Genomic DNA, 27476 nt, shown 5'->3' on the forward strand with positions numbered 1-27476 from the left:
CAAAACAATATACTGTAAAATAATTCATGTGATCTCTCAAAATATCTTATTGTTTTGTACTCACCTTTCTTCTTGAAATGCACTCCATAAAAAAGGATGGCTGTCACCCGTTTGTTTTTTTCATTATGTTCCTTGCTCTGTCCACTGCGCCTGGCTTTATCATATGCCCTGCAGCGCTGCCACGTAAAGAGTCCATCTGCCCTTCCATGTTTTATGCCCTGGTGCCTCCTCTGAACTTGTATGAATGTGAGTTCTATTGGTCTTCCTGAGCCTGGTTTCATTGTAATGGAAGCCTTGCTTTAGATTAGGGGTGTCGAACTCAATCAGAGAAGGGGCCAAAATCTAAAATCCAGCCTAAATCGCGGGCCGAATGGTTTACTGAACAGTCATAAACTGACAATGTCATAAACTGACAGCGGAGTGCAGTGATGACAGCGCGGTGCGGGCCACATTGCAAGGCCTGGCGGGCTGGATTTGGCCCGCGGGCCTTGTGTTTGACACATGTGCTTTAGATGGTATCCTTCTCCTTAATATTTTCAGCTCTGCTGGAAATGTGGCAGGCACAGAAAGCTACCCGGAGACCCACGCTGACAGACACACACACTCAGGACACGGTTGCAGCTGCAGCTGGGCGTCCATCGAGGCCTCGAGGTTCACAGCTCACGGAGAGTTCAATGGAGCTCAGGCAGAGCTTCGGGCAGGCGGAGAAGGGGAGCAGAGAGCGACCTTCAGTGGAGGAGCCTTGGGGCGTCTCTGGTTGATGCCTCTAACCTTGCTTCTTTTATAGCCATTTCTGGGCGTTCCTCTGTTCTCTGTAGGGGTCACCAATGGGTCTTCAGTGTGTCTTGTCAGTGGGTTTCAGGCTTATAACGGTTTTGGTTCCAGGCGGGAGTTGCTAGGGTGTCCACCCAATTGCTAGGGTGTTCACTCCGTTACTGGGGCATTCACACAGTTACTAGGTATAATATTCACTCTTAAATATAACAGATTAATATATTAGGTATTGAATTATATATAATACTAAATGTTAAACACACTTCACACAATCATAACTGTAACAGTGCCGGACAGCGGCAGACCGACCTTAGACTCTGCCAAGCTGAAGGCTGCCCCGCAGACGGGGCAGGAGTGAGAGGAGAGGCGGGCTGGCCACCAGACTGTGCACTGAGGCAAGAGCAGGTGCAGCTGGCGTGGGCACAGGCGAGGCCCGGGGTCCTGGCCGGAGACTGGATGCAGGTTCCTGGCTGCTCTGTAGATAAGATCCGTCTCAAAACCGCCTCCTTCAGCCCGGCCCCCCACTCCCACCCCAGGGCCCCGGGTGTGAGCAGTGACCTAAGAGCCAGGAGGTCACGGGTGGATTCCCCATCAGGGCACATGCGTGGGTTTGGCTGGATCCCCAGTAGGGGGCGTGCAGGAGGCAGCCGATCCATGATTCTCTCTCAGCATTGATGCTTCTCTCTTCCTCTCCCTTCCTCTCCCTTTCTCTCTCAAAAAATAAAAAATAAAATTTTATATATATATATATATATATATATATATATATATATATATATATATATATATATATATATATATATATAAAACAACTCACACAGGGACTTGTGCATTCTGGTCACGAGGTGAAGGGGGCGCTCCAGCTGGGACGCCTCTCCCCATGAAGCCAGAGCGCCCCCCCCCCCCACCTACCCAGGGCCCCCTCCCCCGCCCCAGCACCGACATCAGCAGGCAGGAGGGAGCTCCTCCAGCTCCCACAGCCTGTTCTCTCAGGGGTGCCCAGGGGCCACAGCCGCAGGCCCGAGGAACCCCCACCCCCACCCCCGCCCCAGAAGAAACCACGAGGCCGAGGACTTCCCAGGCCTTGGCAGTGGGCGCGGAAGGGCCTCTGGACCAGGAGGTGCTAGGAACTGTGCGCCCAAAGCCAGCGCCCCACCGCGGAAGTTCATGGTAAAACCAAGGTGCTACCTTCACGACAGGGTGATGGAGTCCCAGCAGAGAAGAGGGGCCCCGGTTCCCCAGAGGCCAGGCCGCACAGGGTAAGCAGCGCTGATGGCCTCCTCATGCTGGGCGTCTCCCTGCACCGCCCGCTGCACAGCTGCTCCTCATGGAGGCAGTGATGGGGAGGTGCACCAGCTCGCAGCACAACAGTTAGCCCGGGGACCCAGTACTAGTAAGATGCATATTAAGGGCTGGCGTCCAGAAGGAGAGACGTCCAGGAGATCCCGAGGAGGAAGGGCTGGGAGGATCAGCCATCCGCTGGTGGTGAATTCTGAAGGTGGGCATCGGGCTACGCTCCTGATTCCCGGCCTGCTGAGATGTCATTTCTTCCTCTCGCAGGTACCAACACCAGCGTCAGACGCCGAGGGAAAGAATGGCACCACGTTCCACAACAGCAGCGATAAGAATAGTTCATCTTTCAGAAGGTGACTTGCACGTACTGGGAAAGTTTCGTCTTTGAATATCGTGTCTGAGCACAGTGTATTAAAGTTTTGCGGTTACGTGGTGTGGTGTCTGATATTTTATTTGGTGTATAGTAAAGAACGTTGTTTTCTCTAAGCCAAATGAAAGCAGGTAACTGCTTTCCCCCTTCTTTTTACCTCTACCAAAATAGCTTTTATGACAGTGAAATATTTCCTTGTCCCAGGCATCACCCAGAATGAATTAGGGTGATATAGTTCCCTCTTCTTTCGAGTTGGATTGGATGATTCCCAAATGTCTGGATCTGGCGACAGGGAGATCATGGCAGGATGAGCGTGAGGAGAGAAGGCTGGACTGGAACTTTGAATGAAATCCCTGTGGGCCATGTGGTCAGAGAGACAGCCGTGTCACATGACCCAAAGAGGGTACCTTGGCATTGTCCCCAAGAACAAAACCCTGGGGAATATAAACATCTAAGCGTGGGGCAAGGGGGAAAAGGTCAGGACGAGGACTAAGCAGCTGTCTACTGTCTTGTAAGTGCCTGGCAGATAGCAGATCCTCAGCAAATATTGTGAAAGAAAGAAATATGTGGCCCAGCAGCAAGTTGGGTGGGCAAACAGCTCAGCCCATTCTTACTGCGAAGGAAGGGTCTCAAGGAGAAACCCAGAGGTTGTCTGTCTGGGCCTAAAGCAAAGGGGGGGAGAGGGGAAGCAAATCTGGTCGGAGGTGACTTATTGGCAAGTCCTTTATGCCACACACCTAAGAAACTCTGCTCAAGACTGAACTTGGCAGCTTAGCCTGACATTTCGGAGTCCCTCTGTCTGATTCTTCTATTTCTCAGCTGATACCACATGCCTCTCTCTGCTGCCTTTTTTTTTTTTTTTTTTCCCCTCTCACTGTGATGGCCTTGCTTCTAGGTCTCCTTAGTTACCAACTAGGTATTTATAATATTTTACAATCCACTTACATCTTGAATGTCATGATGTCATAATTATGAAAGTAACTGGATTTGTATGAAGTATTGCTTAATCTTAAGTACAAAAATGACAGCTGTGAAAACAGATGAAATAATTAGAGGAAGAAATTATATTTTTTTTAAAAGCTTCAAGATATTTTAAAAAGTAATCAGTACCAGTAAGCAATAAAGTTCTGTTCTCAGAAATTACATTTAAAGAGGGGGGACACGGGCTACAGAAAAAGTCTGCCTGCCAGTAGAGGGCGAGACACTGAGTTGCCAAAATGACTGTTTCCATTTTCAACAAATTCTGGGCTTGTTGCAAAAGATTGTGCGGATGTCAGCTGTGAATGACCTCAAGTGGGCCCACGCTTAGTCAACAGCGAACTACTGAAAAGAGTTCCCGGGGTCAGCGTGGTGCTGGGTAATCTCCTGTGACTGGCTTTTTCAGAACAGTGTTCTCTCTTCCTGAGAAGAACACATACAGGGCCAAAACTGGTTTGGCTCAGTGGACAGAGTGTCGGCTTGGGGACTGAAGGGACCCAGGTTCGATTCCGGTCAAGGGCATGTACCTTGGTTTCGGGCACATCCCCAGTAGGGGATGTGCAAGAGGCAGCTGATCGATGTTTCTAACTCTCTATCACTTTCTCTTCCTCTCTGTAAAAAATCAACAAAATATATTTTTAAAAAGAATACCTGCAGGGCTGCTTCCTCCGCTGGCCACCAGGTCCTCTCTCAGGACAGAACGCCTCTGTTTATAGATGTGAATTGTAGCTGCTCAATAAGGTTACTCAACATCCTAGTTCAAGCTTTGCTTTGAGCTGACCTTATTTCTAATAGCAGTAAGAGGTTTCCAACTAAAACAGCGGAAACGGAGTGTGTGCTGGCCGTTGAGTGAGTCCTGTACTTGCCCGTCCCAGTGCCCAGGTGGAGCAGACATAAACTGCAGACTACAGATTGCTCCAACACAAGGACCAACTTCTCAGGGACCTTGAGACGGGTTCAGAACTGTCCATCTAACCCGCTTAGAAAGTACTGGTCATATAATCACTAGGGATTGGCTAAGCCCTCAGGGCCTCCAAAGGGGCCCAAGACAATCTTCCTATTTCAGTAGCCAGAGGGACCCATCGCTGTGGATTCTATACCTGGCTATGGTGACTAACAACTAAATTGTTTTTAAATGGATTACTAAGAGGTCATATTATCAGTTAAATTAATCAATTACCCAATTGTAGTGAGGCTGAAATACTTATCTATTGCTTTTTTTATGTGCTAAATTTTATGACTTTATCTAGTTAAAATGTGTTTGCATCTAATCCAAAAATGCCAAACAACTATATAAATAATCTTCAGTGTATTATCTAAGAGTTTACATAATCTCTTTCATATTATTGCTTATGTTTACAATAAAATATATTTGTCTATTTAGGAATATATATATCATAAATTTCCGGGATAATAATATATATATATACTTTTTTTTTAAGGCTTTAATGAGTTCTACCAAAGCACTTGTGTAAATAAAGTAACACATTGTTCCTGATCATGTGCACAGTGCGCCCTCTTGCGTTTCTTTCTAAGTCCTAACAAATTTTAAACCATATTCTTAATCTCAAAATGTTAGGTTAATAGGATTAGGGACTGTGTCATCAAATTCATAGAACAAGGCTAAATCCCTGACCCGAATGAAAAGTGAAGGTCCTTCAAGGAGTTGATGGTAACCTCACTGGAGAGATACTGCAAAGTTATTGGTAAATATACTTAAAAGTTTCATTTGCTAATAAATAGGATCATATAGAAAGAGAAGAGTTAGTTCAAATAATAGATGTAGATGTATGTAAAATATGATAACTTTTTAACTACTAGTACTGATGTCATTTTATTACTATGTTTAAAAACATTTCTAATATTGACTAAATAATGGAAGGTTTTTTTTGTGTGTTTGGGAAGAGTTAAGGTAATCTAATGTTTTATGAGACTGATGTTTTATAGATTTAACTTTATTAAAGCATACAGTTGTTTTAAGTCAGTTAACTTCCCTTTGTAAAGTTTAACCATTTGCATTTTAAGTGTTTATAAAATTATAACCATTTGCATTTTAAGTGTTTATAATTAATGTATATGAAATTAAATCTAAAAGGAAATTTGATATCTAAGAAGGAAAACATGTAACTGTGAATGATTTATATATATTGATGGGTTTTATGACTAGGAGAAACTGTGGGAGGCTGCTTTGTTCCATAAAAAATAATAATAACAATAAAGTTGTAAAAAAATAAGTATTTAACCATCTAGGTGAAAACTCACTTGAGGTTCAAAATTGGAGGGGTATATTTTAGCTAATTCTGGGTCTGGGGGAGTTCACTGTTGACAAGGAAATAAAATGGAATTTGGATTCTACAGGGCTGTGAGCCATACTATCCGTTACCTTACATTTCACGTACTTCCTATGGTGACCTTATTTAACTGTCATAAAGGATGTAAACCAACTGGAGACCTGGCTGCCATATATATATATCTCAGGTTCCCTATGTCTCAGGCCTCTGAATTGTATAAAGTCATAAAGAAAAATTGACAGAAAAATGCTTTGAGTCACCATGTGTTTCAGTGGCTGCTAGCAGACACTACCCTGATGGCAGGCATCAGACTCGGGTTTGTTGTTCCTTGGCAGGAACAGCATGAAGCTGCCACTCCTGGTGCTCGCTGTGCATCTGCTGTGGCTGAAAGGTGGTCCCTGTGCACCCACTTGGAGGGACAAGGCCGCTGTCCACGGGCGCCTGAAGGGTATGGTTAGTTTCTCTGTCTGTGCCGTGTCCTGTTTGCGTGTCCTGCTGGCACCTACAGGGATTTACCGGGGAGAGAGAACCGTATTCATGACGGCCCTCTGGTTTCCTGGTGAGATGTCCTCTAGGCATTCAAACCAAGGAGACCTGACGCCAACCATCTGGATAAAAATAGAAAATTCCAATGGAGTATCAGAGAACATTCCTATATCCAGATGTTTGCTATCACACAGATAAAACTTGCCAACTTTCTGACTGCATTTCTTGGTACCGTCCAGATGTTTGGTGTCCTCTGAGCACAGTTTTAATGAACAGTGAAATTCTTTGCTAGCATTCGAAACATTTAAACAAAGTATTCTGTGCGGTTGTTCTTGAGATAGGGAGAGGATGGGTTAGAATGACATGGAGTCTGGTTGGTCTGTGCTAGTTAACTGCTGACCTTCGCTTGCTAATATATGTTTTGGGTATTTAACCCTTAGAACAATTCGTCAGTTAAAATGTTGCTTTTAGGGGAGGATCTAAATTTGAAGGCAAGAATGAGGTCGTTAGGAAGCCACGTTGGCTATTGTGGGGAGAATTATAATGAATTTTATACTCACTCCGGGATTATTAAAATGTGTAAGAGATGTCTAGGAGGTTATTAAAGAATCTTGCATTAAATGAGATACTTTCGAAGAAAGTCATTGAAGCTGAGAGAAAGGGAAATTGCTCACTGTGTTTGAGGTTCCCAGTTGGGTATTGAATATAAATTGTGAAGAAAATGCAAACTTTGCTTTAATACAAACACACCCGAGCTTTAAGTGAAAGGGATAAAATGGATAAATGAAAACAGACCCTGAGTAAAATGGCAAAATTGAGGTTAAATGAACTCTGACTTGTCTGGGAGTTTAGCAGTGAGGAACAGAAAGTATTATCCGTGTGGCAGTGGGGTCCACGTGGCAGCTGACAGCTAATTCATTACGATCTGCTTTCAGCATCTGATGCTATAACAGAACAATTAACTATCTATCTAGAAGACACGGGGTAAAATGGGCGAATTTGCTGTATTTTGATGCAGATACATTGTACTCTGATCAGATCTCAAAGAAAAAAGCAGAAACATATCTTACAGGTTTTCCTGAGCCTAGCGATATGGGTGCTGATGAGGAGGTGAAGAAGGCTTTGATTGGCATGAAGCAGATGAAAATCGTGATGGAAAGGAGAGAGGAGGAACATAGCAATCTAATGACAACCCTGAAGAAATGCAGAGAAGAAAAACAGGTACAGCAATTGAAAATAACATCTGTTCTTAAACATATCTAGGCCGTAAATATTGCACTTACAAGGGCAGTTGATGATTCCCACCCTCTCAATAATAGATTTTTTTTTTTTTTTTTTTTTAAGAGCAGATCTTACTGAAGACATTGTAAATGTCTTCAAAGAACATATTCCTTGTATTGTAGAATAGGCCTTTGCACGGCTCCAGACCCGGGAATTGTGGGAACTCACCTCTGTTTGGGAATGCTGCTTTCTAAAAAAAAGGCTTTATCCTTAGTTCCTTTTGAGTTAGGATATTGAGTCAGAAATATTCAGGGAGTTTTTGGCCAGATCAGAGGTCCACAAAGTTTTTTCTTTTTTTTTTTTCTTTTTTTTTTTTTTAATCTCCTATCCCTATTCCAAAAACATTTGTTAGCATTCACTCCTAAACATTATGCATATTAATTTATAAATTAAAAACCTGAGTTACTACCACCTACTAGTAGTTCAAGGCACAAAATACACTTAGGATGAGGTTCGTGGTTAGCTAGGGGGAATGTAAGTTTGTATTTCAAATAATCTAGGTATTTTGAAATGTTTTAGCCCATGTGCCAGAGCCGATTAGATCATCAGATTTTTATCTGTCACCAATAAAGAGCGCAGAACGAAGAAGGATCAGCTCTGCCGTTTGCTTTGTGTCTTGCTGAGCTGAGATTATTCATAACCTGCTGGGTTTTTAGCCTCCTGTCCTGTTAGTGAGGGCTAGTTTAGTTAAAGCTAGACAATAAAAACCATCATGTAACCGAGTCTTCTGAAACCCAGCTCATGGCAATTGAGCTGAGAGAGGAGGCCTGTGTCAGTGCGTCTGGAATGTGAGGGCCCCCTTCCCCAGGCTCCGCACAGCCGTCGGCTCCTGCACTGGCCTGACACAGCACCACAGAGAGCACCACGGGATGAGATAGTACATCAGGCTGATCATTTTTTTAATTCAGATACCTTCACCTGACAGCTGTGGTTCAAACCATGGATCTTGCCAACAGAGCATACACATTACACTGAGTGGCCAGATTATTATGATCTCTGAATGCATAAGAATCTGGCCACTCAGTGTATATCCTATATAATAAAAGGCTAATATGCAAATTGTCCCCTTGACCAGAAGTTCAACCAGCAGGCAGGCCAGCCAACTGCTCATGTCCCCTCCCCCTGGCCAGGCTGGCCAGACCCCAACCATGCACAAATTTATGCACAGGGCATAAATATATATATATATATATATATATATATATATATATATATATATATATACACACACACACACACACACACACACACACACACTGAGTGGCCAGATTATTATGTGTTCAGAGATCATAATAATCTGGCCACTCAGTATATATTCAAATGTCCATGGAAAATGTTAAAAATTGTTCATATGTTACAATTATGAAGCTCAATACATTTCTAAATTATCGACATTTCATGGCTCATAGTTTAATAGCATTAACCATTAACATAACACTCAAAACAATTTAAACATTTTTTTTAAATGGTTTTCCAATATTACCCTTTAAATCAAAGAGGAGGTCAAAACTTTAACAAACAGAACTTGGGAAATGTTTTACATTTTAACATTAAGGGAAAATTACTTTTAAAACGCGTTTTCATTAAATAATTTTAAAAACTGTGGTAAAATACACATAATATAAAGTTTACCATCTTCATTACTTTTAAGCGCTAAGTACATTCACATGGTTGGGCAGCCAATCTCCAGAATTCTTTCCATCTTACGAAACTGAAACTCTATACTCATTAAACAACTCCCTAGGTTTCCTCCCCAGAGTCAATTTTTAAATTTAAAAATACAAAGAGGAGTTCTAGTATTTCCTCCCTGGGCCTCTGAAGGTGGAGGCCATGAGTCTCAGGTGGCTGCTGGGATTCTTCCCCTCCCCGCACGGTGGCCCCGGGGCCAGCGAGCTATTGGACAGCCCGTGCGACAGAGCTGAGGGATCCTGTCACACACCTTCACCCCCACATCCTGCCGGGGCCCTAGCAGGAAAGGAGATTGCCTGGCCAGCAGCTGAAAGCCCCCCTTCCTTCTGGCAGCAAGCAAAAGGTTTTTAGGAAATTAAAAATAACTCCTTCCTGAGGAGAATGTGGAAGCTTCTGGAGCTTCACTCTTCCCCGCTGACCTTGCGAGCCTGGCCACTGGGACGAAGGACACCAAATATCACTCACAGGCCACGCACCAAACATCGTCACGTGCGCCCTGCTGCCGGCGTGGCCCAGCGGTTGAGGTGACCTATGGACCAGGAGGTCACAGTTTGATTCCTGTTTGAGGCACATCACCGGGTTGCAGGCTCCGTCCACAGTGTGGGAGGCAGCCAATCAATGATTCTCTCTCATCATTGATGTTTCTATCTCTCTCTTCCTCTCCCTTCCTCTATGAAACCAATAAAAATGTATTTTAAAAAATAAAATAAAACACTATCACAAATAATTCTTCCAACACCTGGGTAAATCATCACTTTCATTTACAAATAAGGAAACTGTGGTTTGAGATGTTAACAGGTTAAAGCAGTGGTCAGCAAACTCATTAGTCAACAGAGCCAAATATCAACAGTATAACGATTGAAATTTCTTTTGAGAGCCACATTTTTTAAACTTAAACTTCTTCTAACGCCACTTCTTCAAAATAGACTTGCCCAGGCCGTGGTATTTTGTAGAAGAGCCACACTCAAGGGGCCAAAGAGCCACATGTGGCTCTCGAGCCGCAGTTTGCTTACCACGGGGTTGACGCATCACTGTCCTGAATGGCTAGATGGGGAGAAAGTCAGCTGGTGCTTTGCCCGGGGGACCCAGTGGCTTTCTGTGTTTCTCCCTTTCCCCAGCCTCCTGGCAAGCCAAGGAGTAATCCTATAAAGAGAATGGTCCAGTTGGGGTGGGTCAGGAAGCAGGGGTTGGTTGCAGTTCTGGCCCTAAAGAATCCTAGGACTCAAAGTTTTAATTTTTCTTACTGTATAAAAATTCACTCTTAAGATCTGGACACTCAATTAAAAATGTTAATCTTTTAAAAGGCAAACTTGTTTAACCTTAAGTTTCCTAAAATCACTTTAAACCCAGAATAGGGGAGACTTTAGGCAAACTATGAATTGGTATAGACGGGGTTGGTGCCCCCATCTCCCAGTACTGAGCACCTCCCATCCTCAGTTGACCCAGCATCATATCAACCCCCTCCCCAGTGCCCTCCTATCAATATTTAGTGAGAACTTCGGAAACTTACTAAACGGGAAATCCCTAGAGTGGCTTAGTTTCCCCCCCTCCAGGTTCACACGGGACTTTAATAAGCTGTCAATTACAGGCATTGATACGGACTGTCCAGGGGTGAGACGTTGAGGGGGAAATGGAAGGAATGGGCAGGCATTCCTCAGCCAGAGACCTGCTCCCTCCAGGGCGACATTTCACTACCGAAACGTGGGGCGTGGTTCGGTGTTAGTTTCTGTTACGCTCTTGGGGGCCGGTGGGAGAAACCTGGGAAACACTACAAATAACTTGCTTAACGCCTTGCTGGCTTCTCTCACTTAATACAAAACCTTAAGAGGGAGATCCTATTTTTAATTCCCATTTGCCCGAGGGCACACAGTGGCTGTAGTTGGGAACTGGACATATTGGGAGTTAGATTTATGACGACAATGAGCAGACTATTTAAAACTGGGACTGAGAAAAGCTGGGAGTCAAGGTGAGGCACCCTCCCTTGAGAAGATGTAGGGTTCTCAAACTACTCTGCAAAGGAGGTAAAACAAACAAACAAACAAACAAACAAACAAACAAAACGCTGTCTGGGTCACAAGGCACATGTAGTAGGCTGGGCCCTGCCAGTCCTACTGCGGGACATAGCACATGCCACCTGGCTTAGCCTCCGAATGCTGCCATGAGGGCCGCTGAGCGATGCCAGCCCAGCAAAGGAGATGCAGGGGGTCATCGGTGCCCAGGTGTTTTTCTGGGCCAGAAAAGGGTGGAGTCTTCTTTTTTCACTAGTTGAAATTATGTTTAAGCTCAGAAAAATGGCTTCCTCGTATAGTTTTCACTGAAGGGGGTGGCCCTTAGCTCTGCCGCTATCTTCTAATGGCTGGTCCATTATTCCCCACAATTCCCCTGAAGTACATCTCGGCCCGGAGGGAGCCTGCCTGCAGAAATCCGCACTGTAGGGAGGCCAGGGGACTGGCGGGGGGGGGGGGGGGGGGGGGGGCAGCCTGAGGGCCTGAGAGGAGCTCAGGGGACAGGGCTGAGGTTCTGAGGGACAGACAGTGTCACTTCTGCTGGGCTCCTTTCCACCCAGAGTGGGACCTGGCCAAGTGCAGCAAATCACCACAAGAGGGAGTGCTGGGAATATGGACAAGAAGAATGAAGGAGCAAAACATATACGGTAGCATCCCCACTATTAGAATTATGAATAGGAAGGCCTGATTTGATATACAAGAACTGCACTTTCTCGCAGTGTTAAAAACTTACAAAATGTAAAGGCAGCATAACTGAAACAGATTAATGTGTCAGCTTTCTAAGCCTTAAGACTACCTCGTACACCCCTCAAGAACTAGATATAAAGACAGACAAGTAAACATGTTACCGTTGTTCCCCAAATTAGGGACTGCGTCTAGTAATGTCTATTCCATAGCAAGCACTCCGTAAGTACCCAGTGAATGAATGAATAAGCTTTTCACAGTCTTCTGTAGGAATCCACCAGTGCTCTTAATCAGAGAAAGCTTTCTTTGGGGTAGATCTGTCGGCTGCTAGCGGCCTGAAGAAGTGGTCTAGAATTGTGTTATTTTTAAAGAGTGAAATCAACTAAAGTATACGTAGAGTCATGAAATGCAAATAGGATGTCTGCTTCCACTTTTTAATTAGGAGGCCCGGAAACTTATGAACGAAGTTCAAGGACATCTGGAAGAGGAAGAAAGGCTTTGCCAGGAGTCTTTGGCAGATTCCTGGGACGAGTGCAAATCTTGCTTGGAAAGTGACTGTGTGAGATTTCATACAACGTACCAGCCTAACTGGTCCTCTGTGGGAAATGTGGTAAGGGAATAAAAGAGCTTAAGATTTTAAAGTTTTTAAGGTATTTTCTTCAACTGACTTTTAAATTTTTTAAATTTATATTAATATTTAGAATAGAGATGCCTGATAGGATATTGGCCTTTTGCGATCTAGAATCTAACATCCATGTTTATGCATGATTCGCCTGGCCTGCACAATTTATAAATTACAACAGCCATTCAGTCTTTGTCCCTCCCTTTAAGGACACCGTATGAATGACACCCTAGCACTTTTTGTACTTATTATTTGTGAACACATTCCCACTAGATTGTAAGCTCTATAAAGGCAGGGACCATACTTTACTTATCTTCATTAAAGCACTATAGATGTCCAATAAATGTTGCTGAATTACATTCTCAAAATAATAGCATTATGGTCTCTGATTTCAAGCTGCTAATTTTTTCCCCTGGAGGCCAAACATATGAAGACATTCTCTGCCTCCTAAATCTCTCCTTCGGTTGGCTTGCCTTCCATGGCATCTTACACATGCGTGTGCACACACACGCACACACGCACACACACACAGCCTCATGTTCCCCTTGAGCCTATCCATGCGTGTCTTACAGGACTGGCGTGTTTTCTTTTTTGTCCCCTCCGGCTGTCTTTTGGGCAGAGGGAATCGCAGAGGGAGGTGACCTGAATACCATGAGCTCTGCCCCACAAAAGTCTCCTACTCTATTGCCTGGATTCCCCTCCCCCTTCACGAAGTGAGCGGAATATGAACCGGAGTGAAGTTTCCCTCTGCACAGCAGAGCGCGCGCTAATTAGAGTGTGCTCCTGGCGTGGCAGTGCCATGCCCAATTACCGAGGGAACAACCCTCAGGATGATCCGTCTGCCAGGTTAATTTGCCTCCGCTGTTCATTGCATCTGCTCCGTTTTTATTGCCACTCTCGGATACACCAGATTACGGCGGAGTAAGAACGGGCGTGAAGTCAGGAGACCATGCCTACCTGTGCCAGTTGTGTGGTCTTAGGAACATTTCTTGGTGCCTTAAAGTTTTGCTTTTGCAAGTGGATTCAGGTGAATGAACAGAAGCTGGCAGAGGGAGAGGCAGACGACCCACCCAGATTACCTTTTGAGAATGGCATGAGTCCTCTAAGATAATTTCCGGAGAATTCTTTGAACTGCACTGAGATGCCGCAGCAGTGACGTTCCGTAGCTGATACGTTCGGTAACACGCAATGTAGCTGCCATGTCACTATCCTATAGAGGCAGTTATGTCCCGGCACAGACTTAGCTGTCCCACAGATGAAGGAGAACATACACTCTCTTCCCAGAGAGTAGGGAGTTCTATAATTAGAGCTCCATTCCTTTCACGGCAGCTCCGAGGGCTTGGCTCACTGCAATGAGCAACCGTCCTAAGTGACCCGGTTAGCTGTACTGGACACCTACACTTCTGTGTGACTGCTTTGATGAGATGAGAAGGAGGAGAACATAAAGACACGAATGACATTCCCCCGAAGGGGAAAGAGAGAACTAAGACACTAGGATAGAGGTGAGACCAGAACCTCCTTTACCCTTTGGACCGGCCACCGGCCACCGCCTGTGGTTTGCCAACAACATTGAAAACTTGGCCTTCTTAGGCCTTCGATCGGCAAACACAAACCAGAAGGAACTTCAGACCCTGTTTCCACCGTCCAAACCGAAGCCTGTACGAGAGAGTGTTAATGAAATATCTTCCCTTCAATCGCCTGTTCCTAGTCTGCCCAGATTTGTTCTCGATTTAGAACTTCTGTCAGTTTACTTTAAAATTTACAACAACAACAACAACAAAAATAGCCCAGAGAGAAAATAAAATTCTATTCCGTTCCTGCCCCTGACCCCACAGGTTGGACAGCTTTTCAGGAAGATGTATCGATTCCTGTTTCCTCTCCGCGAAGATAACGGCAGAGCGCGCCCCGTCGGTGAGAAGGTGCCGGGGGAAGATGCACAAGTGGCCCACCTAGAGCACGTGTTCAGCCAGCTGGCCGCGGACGTGGGATTTCTCTTTAACAGGAGTCTGAACGTCTTCAGACAGAGGGAGCGGGAATTCGACCAGGCCTTTCGGTCGTATTTCACGTCAGATACAGACGCAATGGAGCCTTCCCTCTTCCCAGCGTCAGTCAGAGAGCCAGCCAAGGAAGCCGGCGGCGTGCAGAGCTGGGCCATCCCCGGCCTCTTCCAGCTGCTCTGCGAGTTCGGTCTCTCCGTTTACCGGAGAATCAGCACCACCCTCACCGAGACCCTGACGGCCACGGGGGCCTTGCCAAAACACAAAGGCGAGTATGACAAGGTCATTTCCACTTAGATGTTCATACTAAGGCCAGGTTTTATGTAGCTGTGGGGGTGCTAGACATTCCCAAGTCCTTATAACTATGTTTTGAGAGTGGAGATTTCTGGAGAATCGGAGTTTCAGAGCCTTTCAGAAGTTTTGAAAGCTGCCAAACACCATCCCTCTCCCATCCTCCTGCAGAGCTCCTTGGGGCTGTTCTGTCATCCAAACAAAGTATCAAAGAAGTTGGAAAAGAACATGCTGGTAGGGTGAGAACTCTGCAGGGGAAGAGGGTTCCTCCTTCGTTAAAACTCATGTGGATGCTCAGCTCGATTCCGCTGGAACAGGGAGGAGTTTCTTTGAAATCGGTCTCCTCAGCTCCCAGGTGGTCAGAAGCTGAGTGTCCCAGAAAACCAGGCCATTAATTTATGCCTCCTCTTCATCGCTACCGTAATTCCTTACGTCATAACAGGTGTGCGCAGAACCACAGGGAATGCTCACAGGCAACCCCAAAACTACAGAAATAGGAATTTCTGTGAAAGATGGGAATTGCCATTTACTGCCCTGGCCGGTTGGGCTCAGTGGTTAGAGCACTGGCCCACTAACTGAGGGGGTCTTGGGTGTGATTCCAGATCAAGGGTACGTACCTCGATTGCAGGTTCCCAGCCCCAGTAGGAGCGCTGGGAGGAGGCAACCAATCAATGTTTGTGTGTGTGTGTGTGTTTGTGTGTGTGTGTGTGTGTGTGTGTGTGTGTGTGTTTCTCTCCGGCTCCTTCCTCCCTTCCAGTCTCTCTAGAGATCAATGGAAAAATATTTTTGGGTGAGAACTTAAAAAAAAAAAAAAAAGAATTGCCTTCTACCAATATCGCTTATGCCCACGTCTTAATATTTCTTCTTGGGAAACAATTCTGCTTATGTCTCAAGGCAGAAGGAGAAAACGTCTTCGGGCTTCTGTGGAGTGGCTGGGGCGCAGCGTCTCAGCCAGGAGAGTGGCCGCATGGGCCACCTGTAGTGTCTGCGTCTCCTTGGAGTTATTTCCCACAGACCACAAGGCCACGTAAAAGGCTGCTCCTCCCCTCTGACACGAAAAGTAAAATATGGCCGTATGAAGGAACCTGGAGGACACGGTGTGAAGTGAAATAAGCCACACACAGAAGAACAAGTACTGCATGCGCTCACCTACATGAGGAACCTAAACTAGTCAAACTCGCAGGAGCAAAGAGTGGGATGGTGGCTGCCAGGTGCAGGAGGGAAGGGGAAATGGGGAGGCGTTGGTCGAAGGGAATACAGTTTCCGTTATATACCGGGAATACGTCCTAGAGATCTATTGCATAGCCTAGTGCCCATGGTTCATAGCACTCTATCGGATACTTTGAAACATTGCTAAGAGGGTAGCTCTTATATTAAGAGTTCTTGGTAATAACAACAATGATAATAATAAATAAGAGAGCAGGAGGATATTTTTTGAGTTGATGGATATTTTATGGCATAGATTGTGAGGATGATTGCATGTGTGTATACTAATCTCTGCACTCATCCACTGGTATGTATTAATTATAGGCGGATTTTTGTATGTAGGGAAAAAAGGGACTCCTTCTAGCTGACTATTCTCCAATTGCATCAGCTGTAGTTGGCAACGTTTGAATCAGATTCTCCAAGTTGCCATGACATTGCACAGCAGGCCTCTATGGAGGAGGGGTTTGCCTCTCACTGTCAGAAACCGAAGCCAGGAAAAAAAAAAAAAAAAAAAGCACTACATCCTTCCCGTCCCATTGTTCCGCGAGGAGAACAGCCATCGTTACTGGAATTGTCATCAGGCTCTATTTCAGGGTCTGGTGGACCTTTCTGGTAAGTCAGGCGTTCTGTCTGGTATTCCGTTCTGAGATCCCAAGTTCCCCACATATCCAGGACAACATAAGGACAACACACTACACATATCAATGCGGGGGTGATACTGGCTAAGTTTTGCCTGCGTTTTTTTTTTGTTTGTTTTTTTAATAAATTTTTATTGATTTTTTACAGAGAGGAAGAGAGAGGAATAGAGAGTTAGAAACATCAATGAGAGAGAATCATTGATCAGCTGCCTCTTGCACACCCCCTACTGAGGATGTGCCCTCAACCAAGGCACATGCCCTTGACCGGAATCGAACCTGGGACCTTTCAGTTCACAGGCCGACGCTCTATCCACTGAGCCAAACCGGTTTCGGCTTGCCTGCATTTTTAAATAGCTATCTATTGTCTTGGAACAATAGTCCAACAATGAAGAACATGTTCATTGAAGCAAAATGATGCCCTCCTCCTCCCCATAGCTTTCACATTGTGTAGCAATCCTACACATGGGTAGCTACATTCAAATGTGCACAGGAGTACTAGTAACTCAGACAGTTGAAATCTAAACCATTTCCCAGCCACTGCAACTCCCTCCTCCACCGCCAACTCAGAATGTGCGTTTCCACCAGCCTGCAAGAGGTTCCCCCCATCCACACACTCTGGCTCCAGCCCCTACTCTCAGCTGGCTCCTGGGCTCCCTGCCCCCTGCCCCTCATCCCCCTTCACCTCAGTGATAACTTAGAGATCCAGGGTCCCCTATAAACTCAAACATTAAAAACAAAAAACAAAATAGCCAGTGTTATATCTTTATACTCTTCTTTCTCCAGTAACCCTACCCTAACCAGGTGGTATGGGGCAAGCTCAACAAAGTAGACATTCTCTTCCCAGATGAACACATGGGGACTCTTTATAAAAAATAGAGGGCCGGTGCACGACATTCGTGCACTGTGGGGCGGGGGTGTAAGACCTTCAGCCCGGTCTGCACCCTCTCACAGTCTGGGACCCCTTAGGGGATGTCCAACTGCTGGATTAGGCCAACTCATGGGAAGTGGGCATAAGCCGGCAGTTGGACATCCCCCGAGGGGTCCTTAGCCTGCTGCGGAGGCAAAAGAGGCTTCCACCACCACCGCTGCACTTGCCAGCTGTGAACCTGGCTTCTAGCTGAGCGGTGCTCTCCTTGTGGGAGCACACTGACCCCCAGGGGGCAGCTCCTGAGTTAAGCATCTGCCCCCTGGTGGTCAGTGTGCATCATAGTGATCAGTCATTCCACCGTTCAGTCGATTTGCATATTATGGTTTTATTATATAGGATAGGCAGGTAGAGGCTGGAGGATATTTACATGTGGTTTCCATCACTTTGCTGGACAAGTAGTAAGTGAAAAGTAAACCTATAGCCTCTAGAAAATTTATCTAATGAGAAGATATTTTGCACTTTGCTCCTTTTAATATATATATAATTGATTTCAGAGAGGAAGGGAGAGAGATAGAAACATCAATGATGAGAGAGAATTATTAATCGACTGCTTCTTCCACACCCCCTACTGGGGATCAAGTCTGCCACCCCTGCATATGCCCTGACAGGGAATCGAACCTTGACATCCTGTTTCATAGGTGGTTGCTCAACCACTGAGAAATGCTGGCCAGGCAAGAAACAGACATTTAAAATATATATATATTAATGTGCTAGGTATATATATTATTTATTTCATAGAGGAAGGGTGAGGAAAAGAGAACTAGAAACATCAATGATGAGAATCACTGATTGGCAAGAAACAAACATTTTTAATATCTTTGAAACTTCAATATATTTCTCAATTATTACTTTAAAAATTAAAATAATTATTAAAAATTTTAAATTCAAATCTAAAGAGCAAAGTGGTTTACAATGCCATATTTTAAAAAATATATCTTAAAAAAATATATATATATATATATCTTTATTGATTTTGGAAAGGGAGAGGGAGAGACACATAAACATCAGTGATGAGAGCGAATCATCCATCAGCTGCCTCCAGCATACCTCACACTGGGTATGGAGCCCACAATCCAGGCACATGCCCTGACCAGTAATGGAACCATGACTTCCTGGTTCAATAGTCAGCACTCAACCACTGAGCCATTCTGTACAATTTCCTATTTAGTTAACCCCACTGACATCAGAAATAATAGTGATAAAAATAAGACTTAATTTAAAAGAATTCATAAGGAACAAAATGAATGAAAGCTGTCCTCTTTTAGCCCATCAAGTCTCTCTCTGAACAAGTTACCATTAATAATTCCTCATGATTCCTTCCAGAAAATAAAATTCTTTCTGGGGGTGGGGCAAAGGGAGTGTACTCGTAATGATGAGTAATAATGATTTGTAATGAGATTGCTGAATTAGAGGATATATACAGCTTTCAATAGATGTCAAGTTGTCTTAGCATATGGTTGCACCAACATGCACTCCTGTGATTGAAAACAGGAAGGAGATTCTGAGAGCACCGGTAAGAAAAAGAAATGGCATTGTATCCACCCCCTGAAAGCGCAGACTGTAATGACCCTGACGTGTAAACGCTGTGTTTCCTGCAGACGCTGACCCTGGAGGCCCGAGGTCACAGACAGAGCCTGTGCGGGACAGAGGAGCGTGTGGAGAACGTGGCCAGAATTTGTCAGATTGTTCCCAATGTCATGCAAGATGCCAACAGTGCCAGGATTACCTATGGGAAGGTAAGTATTATTTTCTCAGGGCTTCAATAGTATTCTGGTCAGAGGTGAAAAGGACAACAGCTCACTTTTACAAGCATCGTGGGTTTATTTGCTTCCCTTCACGCACGTTTGTAGTGAGCTCATTTTCAGATGGAGGTGCTCAGTGTGGTTTACAAACTTCTATTATTGAAAACCAGGTAAAATCACTCTTTCCCTTGTTAAAATTCCTTCCCTTTCCTGCGGAAGTTTTGATGGTTTGAAGACCAAACAAGCACAACTGTGTGCAAGAGAACTATTAACAAATTAGGACAACTCCTTCCTTCTTGCTGCAAAAAAAAAAAGAAAGAAAGAAAGAAAGAAAAAAAAGAAAGAAAAGAAACCCGCCCCCTCGCCGCCCGCCCCCCCCCCCCCCAATGAAGGCAATGTTTCCCTTAAGTCAGCAAAATTTTAGCCAAGTGATTTTTTTTTCTTTTTGAAAGTGGCATTAACTTTCCCGCTTGATAGGCTAATTACTAATTGGCATTTAAAATGGAAAGTGCCTGCTCCTCTCAAGCCCCACGCAGACTTTGCTCTCCCGGGTCTGACCAGGGCCGTTGTTCGCCCCCAGGAGAGAAATCCTTCTGCCCACAGTCCCCTCACCTCCCTTTACTTCCCGTAACTAAAGCTGCTCCTTTGGCCGTAGCCCGTTTGGCTCAATGGATAGAGCTTCAGCCTGTGGACTGAAGGATCCCAGGTTCGATATTTCTCTCTGCCTTTCCCTTTCTCTTCCATTCTCTCTGAAAATCTATAGAAAAACATCCTCGGGTGAGAATTAAAAAATAATAATAATAATAAAGTTGCTCCTTCACCCTCCTAGGACCTGAACACAAAATTTCTTACAAAAGCCAAGAAGAGCTTTTGATTCCGGTGCTTCTGTTTGCCAAAGCCCTACAGGAAGGAAATTCTAAAAACAAGCGTGGCTAGGGGTTCGGAGTAAGAGGTTGAATATAAACTGGACTTTTTTGTGAAAGCCAGGAGGGCCTTATTTTGTCTGAATTGCTAACTGGGTGACTCTCTGCACCTGTGCTCTATCGTTTGGAAACTGGGACTGATGTAGCTGCTTCGTACCGATGTTCTGAGGATTAAATAAATGTCTGAAGGGGTAATGATGCTTTTTACTCAAGTGTCTGTTTTTTAAGTCATAGTGTGAGACTGCACACAGAAACAGAAGTTTTCATAAGAGAAAATATACACTAATATACTAACCACTTACAAAAATAGCCCCGTTCAAACGTTTTGTTAACTTCCTTTCATCCAGTTAGCAGCTTTAATGAATAATCTCTCACTGATTGTCATAAACTAGTACAGGTGATGGGGAGGGGTTTGGAGGAAGGTGGTTAAAAGATACCAACTTCCAGTTACATCATAAATAAGACCTGGGGATGTAATGTACAACATGATGTCCAGTTAGCACTGCTGTGTGGCTTATATGGAAGTTAAGAGAGAAGATTCTAAGAGTTCTACCACAAGAAGCATTTTCTTTTTCCTTTATTCTATCCGTATGTAGTGATGAACACTAACTAAACATAATGCAGGAATCCTTTCAAAATATATGTGATCAAACCATCATGCTGTACACCTTACATTGATTAAAGTGATATATGTCAATCATTTCTTGATAAAACTAGAAAAAGATAATACAGAAGATATTAGATAATATAGTATAAACATAATCAGTATATAGCATGAAGATATTAGATAATATAGTATAAACATAATCAGTATATAGGATCGGATAATCGGTACACACCCGATAATGTGTCAGATGTAGTACACAGCAGACAACACAACATACAGGCAATGTAAGTTGCTGCAAAGATAACACATAAAGGAAAGGATGTCCTCATGTGCCCCCTACAATTTAAAATGTTCACTATAATAGAGCGTCAGCTTGGGGACTGAAAGGTCCGGGGTTCGATTCCAGTCAGGGGCATGTACCTTGGTTGCGGGCATATCCCCAGTAGGGGGTGTGCAAGAGGCAGCTGATAACTCTCTCTCATCGATGTTTCTAACTTTTCTATCTCTCTCCCTTTCTCTCTGTACAAAATCAATAAAAATATATTAAAAAAAGAAAATTCTACAGGAATTCCAAATAAATAAATAAATAAATAAATAAATAAATAAAAATAAAATGTTCACTATAAAATGCATTTTATTGTGAATATAAAGGGCAAAATAATAAAAACTTATTTGTTATCCTGTCTGGATAGCTCAGTTGACTAGAGTGTCATCCCAATATGCCAAGATTTCGAGTTCCATCCCTGGTCTGGGCACATACAAGAATCAACCAATGAATGCACAAATAAGTGGAGCAAATCAATGTTTCTCTCTCTCTCTTTAAAATTAAAAAAGACACCCTCATGTATCCAAACATAGATTAAGAATTAAACATTACCAGAAACGGATGAAGTCCCCGCTGTGCCCCTTCTACATCGCATTCTTTTTATCATCTAAAAGGAAACTGCTATGTTGAACTTGGAGTTTATTATTTCTTGCACTCATTTATATTTTTATCATGTGTGGTTTATATATAGCATGCACACCATATGTAGCAAAGCTTTATGGTGTTTTTTTTTTTTTTACAGTGTCAAAGTATAATGTTTAAGCTTAAAAATGTGACTCATACAAATGTAAAATGAGGACATGTCAAGATTAATTTATCCTAGGAATGGGAGAAGCAGCCAAATGTCAAGCTGTTTCAGAGGAGTACAGGAGAGACTGAAGTACCTAGAGTCAAAGGCAGACAGAATGTTCAAGTAAGATTGCAAAATTAGATATAAAATTAGTTCATTACTAAAGGACAGTAAAACTGTAACTTTTGCAGTTATGTTTTCTATCAGGCCAAAATAATTTACATCTGTACTGGATGAAAATTTCTTGCAACTTTCTAATCCATAATTTACATATTACTGCATAGAGTCTGGCCCTTCTCAACAGTAAATAGTAAATCCAACAAGGACCATTTCCCTAGGGAAGTAGGTAATCTTTGGGTGGACCTCTTAGCGAATGTTCTATATGACATTGCAAGGACACACAGCCATTCTTTTGCCTCACTGCCAAGTTTGGGACAATTTTTTCTTAACATAAATGTTACTGCTTACATTTTTGTTCTTTTGCAACTTGGCTTTTTACTCAGTACAGTTGGTGAGATTTAATCATGTGAATACGTGTTATTGTAACTCATTAATTCACTGTAGTATGTTAGTCAAAGCAAGCATATCACAGTTTATGCATTCTGCTGAAGTACATTTAAATTGTTTCGAATGTTTTACAAACAATTCTCATACGTCTTTCAGTAAATAATTTGCCTCTTTAGTCAACTTTTGACTTGTTCTTTGTTATAATACTAAGCACAGCTATAATTATAATCTTATATGTAAATAAAATAGATTCCAAAACACTGTACATCAATTTTTTTTCACCCTTTACCATACATTTTTGGTCACCAGAGTCAGTATTAGTGGCTCTTTTCCTCTTTTCCCTTACCAATGACCAGAACTGGATATATACACCCAAATTCCAAATGGTAGTTTCCTTCTGAGGGGGTAAACGGGTCGTGATATGGAAGGGACACATCAGGCTTTAACTTTTGGGTAATATTCTATTTTTTAATCTAGGTGGTCAGCACATGGGTTTTATACCGAGGAATTTCGGTCACTGGCCCAGTTCCTGTTACATAAGACCATATAAGTGTCAATTAAACTGGATCTCTTTTGGAAGGGATGTAGGCAATATTAATAATTACTTGAGAACAACAGGCATGAACTGGGACCTCTTGCAGGCAGAAGGGGACTATGTGCAGCAGATTGAAAACAGAATGACCACAATACTTGGCCATCCTCCCCATTAAGAGGTAGAGTCTGTTTTCTGACCTATGAATCGGCTTAGCCAACGAGGTACTGGCACATGTGGAGGGCTGAGTCTGTTTTCTGACCTTGGTTGAAGGCTCCGCTGGGCCGTGCCCTTGTCAGGGCTCCTGTGGGAGGCAACCCGTTGGTGTGTTTCTCTCACATCGATGTTTCTCTGTCTTTCCCTCTCTCTTCCACTCTCTCTAAAAATCAATGGAAAAATATCCTCAGGTGAGGATTTAAAAAATATTATAAAAGGACTAATAAACAATGGTTAAGACCTGAGGTGAGGCAGTCACCTGGCTTCTGATTGGTGGAGTTCCCCTCACTCCTATCTTGCTGAAGGCACAGTTTTTTTAGTAAACAGCAAAAGACAAGTCAGTTTATCGAGACTGGTCTTTCTCCACCACAACGATCTCTTAGGATTTAAAATGCCCTAATGGCCAAAACCGGTTTGGCTCAGTGGATAGAGCGTTGGTCTGCAGACTGAAGGGTCCCAGGTTCGATTCTGGTCAAGGGCATGTACATTGGTTGAAGGCACATCCCCAATGGGGGATATGGGGTGTGTGCAGCTGGTCGATGTTTCTCTCTCATCGATGTTTCTAGCTCTCTATTCCTCTCTGTAAAAAATCAATAAAATATATTTAAGTAATAAAATAAAATAAAAAAATTAAAAATAAAAATAAAATAAAATGCCCTAACGCACAGAAGCTTCCATAATATACAGATAATCTTCACACAACATTAACCCGCTCTTCAGCACACCTATACAAGCTCCTATAACGCTGCCCCAGTGCGGATGGACTGTGAGGCCATAATAACACAGAACTGGAGGGTCTTAGTGGCCTGCAAACACAAAGGTTTCTTTCTCGCTCTACAGAGTGCCAGTTGCGGTCTGAGCGAGATCCTGCTGCACATTCCTCCCCAGGATGACAGAGTCTCCACCACAGGGAGCGTGGGAAATCCCACACTGTTCTCCAAGCTTCCACCCTAAGGGAGACACATCGCTTTGAAGAGCATTGTGCTGGACTTCAAGGTGGCAGGAAGTGTGTTCCCCCATGTGTCCCGATCAGAATATCAGTGAGCAGCCCTAATGGCTTTCAGAGACAGCACAGAAGGAAGGAAAAGGAAGGGTAACGTTTGTTAAGTCTACAACGTACACGGTGTGATCAGGCACTTGACGTTATTTCATCCCCGCCCAGGTTACTTCGTTGAACACTCACTCAAGGTCAAAAGGCTGGAAATAGAAAGCTGAAGGGCTGGGATTTAGACTCACATCACCCAACTCCAAGTCTCATGGACCTTTTCCTTTACCACCTCACTTTCTTCTTTGTTAGACTGCCCCGATGTCCCTGAACTACGCACAAAAGTAGATGAGGCCCTTAAATTGGTCAACATCTCCGATCAGCAGTACGTCCAGATTCTCCAGGTGACACAACATCATCTGGAGGACACCGCGTATCTGATGGAGAAGATGAGAGAGGAATTTGGCTGGGTGACTGAACTGGCAAACCAGACTCTAGGAACTGAGAACACCTTCAATTCCAGGAAGGTAATGGAGGATCCAAGAACAGATATGGAGATTATATATGCATACATTGATTTTTCTGTTGACTTGTGTATTTGGGCGGGGGGGGGGGGGGGACTGTCGGAGGATATTCATGTTTCCATTGTGACTGTATTTAGGCTAACTTGATATAATGTAGTGCATGTGGTCTTTAGAAAAAAAAAAAAAACTCTATAAAGAAAAACAATTTAAAACACAAAATATTTAGTAATCTAGAGATGGCCAATTCTGCTTAGAGCCGTGGTGCTATAAACTGATACAGGTAACCTTGAAGAAACTTGGCCGATAAGCCCTAGCCTGTTTGGCTCAGTGGATACAGCATCAGCCCGAAGACTGAAGGGTCCTGGGTTTAATTCCCGTCAAGGGCACATACCTTGTTTGCAGATTCCCCAGCCCTGGTTAGGGTACGTGCAGGAGGCAACCAATCAGTGCATCTCTCTCATCGATGTTTCTCTCTGTCTCTCCCTCTCCCTCCCACGCTCTCTAAAAATTAATGGAAAAATATCCTCTGGTGAGGATTAACAAATAAATAAACAAATAAAACTTGGCCACTATGGACTTTAAGAGAGAAGACTCAGATTCAGCAACTTGAGTTCAAAAGCTGACTCTGAAACTAGCCAGCTGAGTAAATTTTGGAAATTTCCTCAACCTCTCCGGGCCTCAGTTTTTCCACCTGAAAGCTGGGACTAATAATAGCTACTTTAAAATGCTCATCTGTAAAGCGATTAGTGTAGGTTCCTTATACCAAGCAAGAGTCTCTATAAATTATAGCTCTTATTAGTTTTTTACATAATGAAACTACTAAATCACCTTGAAAATTAAACATATTTGTACACTAACTTTACATAGAAACATATTGCCATGGATTTATACCATGCCTCTCACATTCAATCAATAACTCCTTTGACATGATATATAACAGTGACTACATTTCTTTCCTGACTACCCTTGCCCTGACACACATTACATTAATAAACAAATGAGCCAGGCTAGCAATTCCTGGTGAGGTCAGTATTGACAGGTTCCTAAAAAGACCTGGATACAAAAGTCACTGGACAGAGCATTGAAGATGCATGTAATGGGCAGCATGTCATGCTGGTGACCTGTCCCGATTGCTGGGGATCCAGCTACCAGCTCCGGCAGGTGCTGCTGCCAACTGCTCAGCCTGCACCTTCTCCAAAGCCCTGCCCTTGGGGCCACTTATGCTCCAGCGCTCCCTGCAGGACCAGGCCGTGGCTAGAGGTCCTTGACTGGCTTCTCCCTCTTCTCAATCCCGCTTGCCTCATCCCCTTAAAAGTTTCACCTCACCCAGCTGGTGTGGCTCAGTGGTTGAACCAAAAGGTCACTGGTTTGAATCTCAGTCAGGGCACATGCCCAGGTTGCTTAATATTTTGCATTAGTTTATTTATAAGGGATTTTATTTGAAAGAAAAAAAAAGTTCAAATAGTCCTCTTACGGTTACATCATGTTGCATATCAGAAAAATTTAAAGTGTTAAAATCAAAGTATATGCACTTAAGAATTCATTAAGACAGCAACTATCGTGCATTTCAGATTACTGATCCTTATACAAATCACACGCACGTGTATAAAACTTGGTGCATCATGTTAGAGTGTGTGGCACAGACAGCAGCCCTCACCAAATGTTCCATTTGCTCACTCGCGTTTTCCAGCTTCTCTTGCAGTTCAGTGGTGCCACGTGGCAAGGAAATGTGAACAAAATGGCAAGTGTTATTCCTAGACTGAGCTATAGTGAAGAGTCTCTTTCTCTACCGAGGCCACAAAGAAAGCCACGTGTTCTGTGTGCTCCAGCTATGAGATGACATAGCTCTGTCAATGCGGGTCCTGAGTGTCTAGATGTATAGAGTGAGAAATAATTTTTGTTGTATGAAATTGCTGGAATATTGGGCAAATTTGTTACCTCAGCACAACCTAGCCTATCCTGACGAATGTGGTATTAAACTAACCCCGCATGTGCACCGGGATTTAGTAATCTTTTACTGTTTAATCCTTCTCAGGGAGTTCCAGGTGTTCTCCAGGGAAACCTTCCCAAACAAGAGGAAACGATGACAGACGTGAGCATCCTGCCTTCCCCCAATTTCACACTCAAGATCCCTCTTGAAGAAACTTCTGAGGGTTCTAACTTCGTTAGCGACATGCTGGGGAAAGCTGCTCAGCATCTTAAGGAACATTTTAGAACTTGGTAAGCAGAGTGCCTGATTAGGAATGCTTTGTTAACAGACATAGATGATTCATAAAAGGAAAAAAAAAAAAAACTAGCTTTAAAGTAACTGGAAAATATGTTCAACCACATTGATAACAAAGACAATATAGCATTTTTTTTTTTTTTGCCTATCAAATTTGCAAATTAGGAAAAAAAATATACGAAGTTCCAATAGGAATGTGATAAAATGGGAATTCTTATATGTTACTGGTGGGAATATAACTGTTTCTGCATTTTTAAAAAGCTGCATGATTATGCATGTCAAAAAACATAAAGTTTCTTTTTGATACAATAATTCCATTTCTGAAATCAATCCTAAGAAATAATCTAAATTTGATTAAAAGTCCTCCCCCTCCCCCCTACAGACCTGGCTAGGAGGCTCAGTTGGTTGAACATTGTCCTGTACACCAAAAGGTTGCCAGTTCAATTCCTGGACCAGACACATGGCTAGGTCACAGGTTCTATCCCCAGTTAGTGTGAGAGGCAACTGATTGATGTTTCTCTCTCTCACATCAATGTTTCTCTCTCTCTCCCCTCCCCTTCCTCTCTT

The 27476-nt window shown here is 43.6% G+C and overlaps 1 protein-coding gene across 1 annotated transcript; it reads left to right on the plus strand.

Annotated features, from left to right (window-relative positions):
* Positions 1–6048: 6048 nt before the first annotated feature.
* Positions 6049–26940, plus strand: CLUL1 (clusterin like 1; the record flags this gene model as incomplete). The annotated part of the gene is made up of 7 exons (XM_084888432.1): positions 6049–6154; positions 7211–7413; positions 12295–12462; positions 14310–14739; positions 19133–19270; positions 24474–24688; positions 26721–26940. The coding sequence occupies 7 exons, from the start codon at positions 6049–6051 to the stop codon at positions 26907–26909; spliced, it is 1449 nt and encodes a 482-aa protein (XP_084744558.1). The 3' UTR covers positions 26910–26940.
* Positions 26941–27476: the final 536 nt, after the last annotated feature.

This window comes from Pipistrellus hanaki (genome assembly GCF_964339955.1).
Source record: "Pipistrellus hanaki genome assembly, chromosome: 6".
NCBI classification, from domain to species: domain Eukaryota; kingdom Metazoa; phylum Chordata; class Mammalia; order Chiroptera; family Vespertilionidae; genus Pipistrellus; species Pipistrellus hanaki.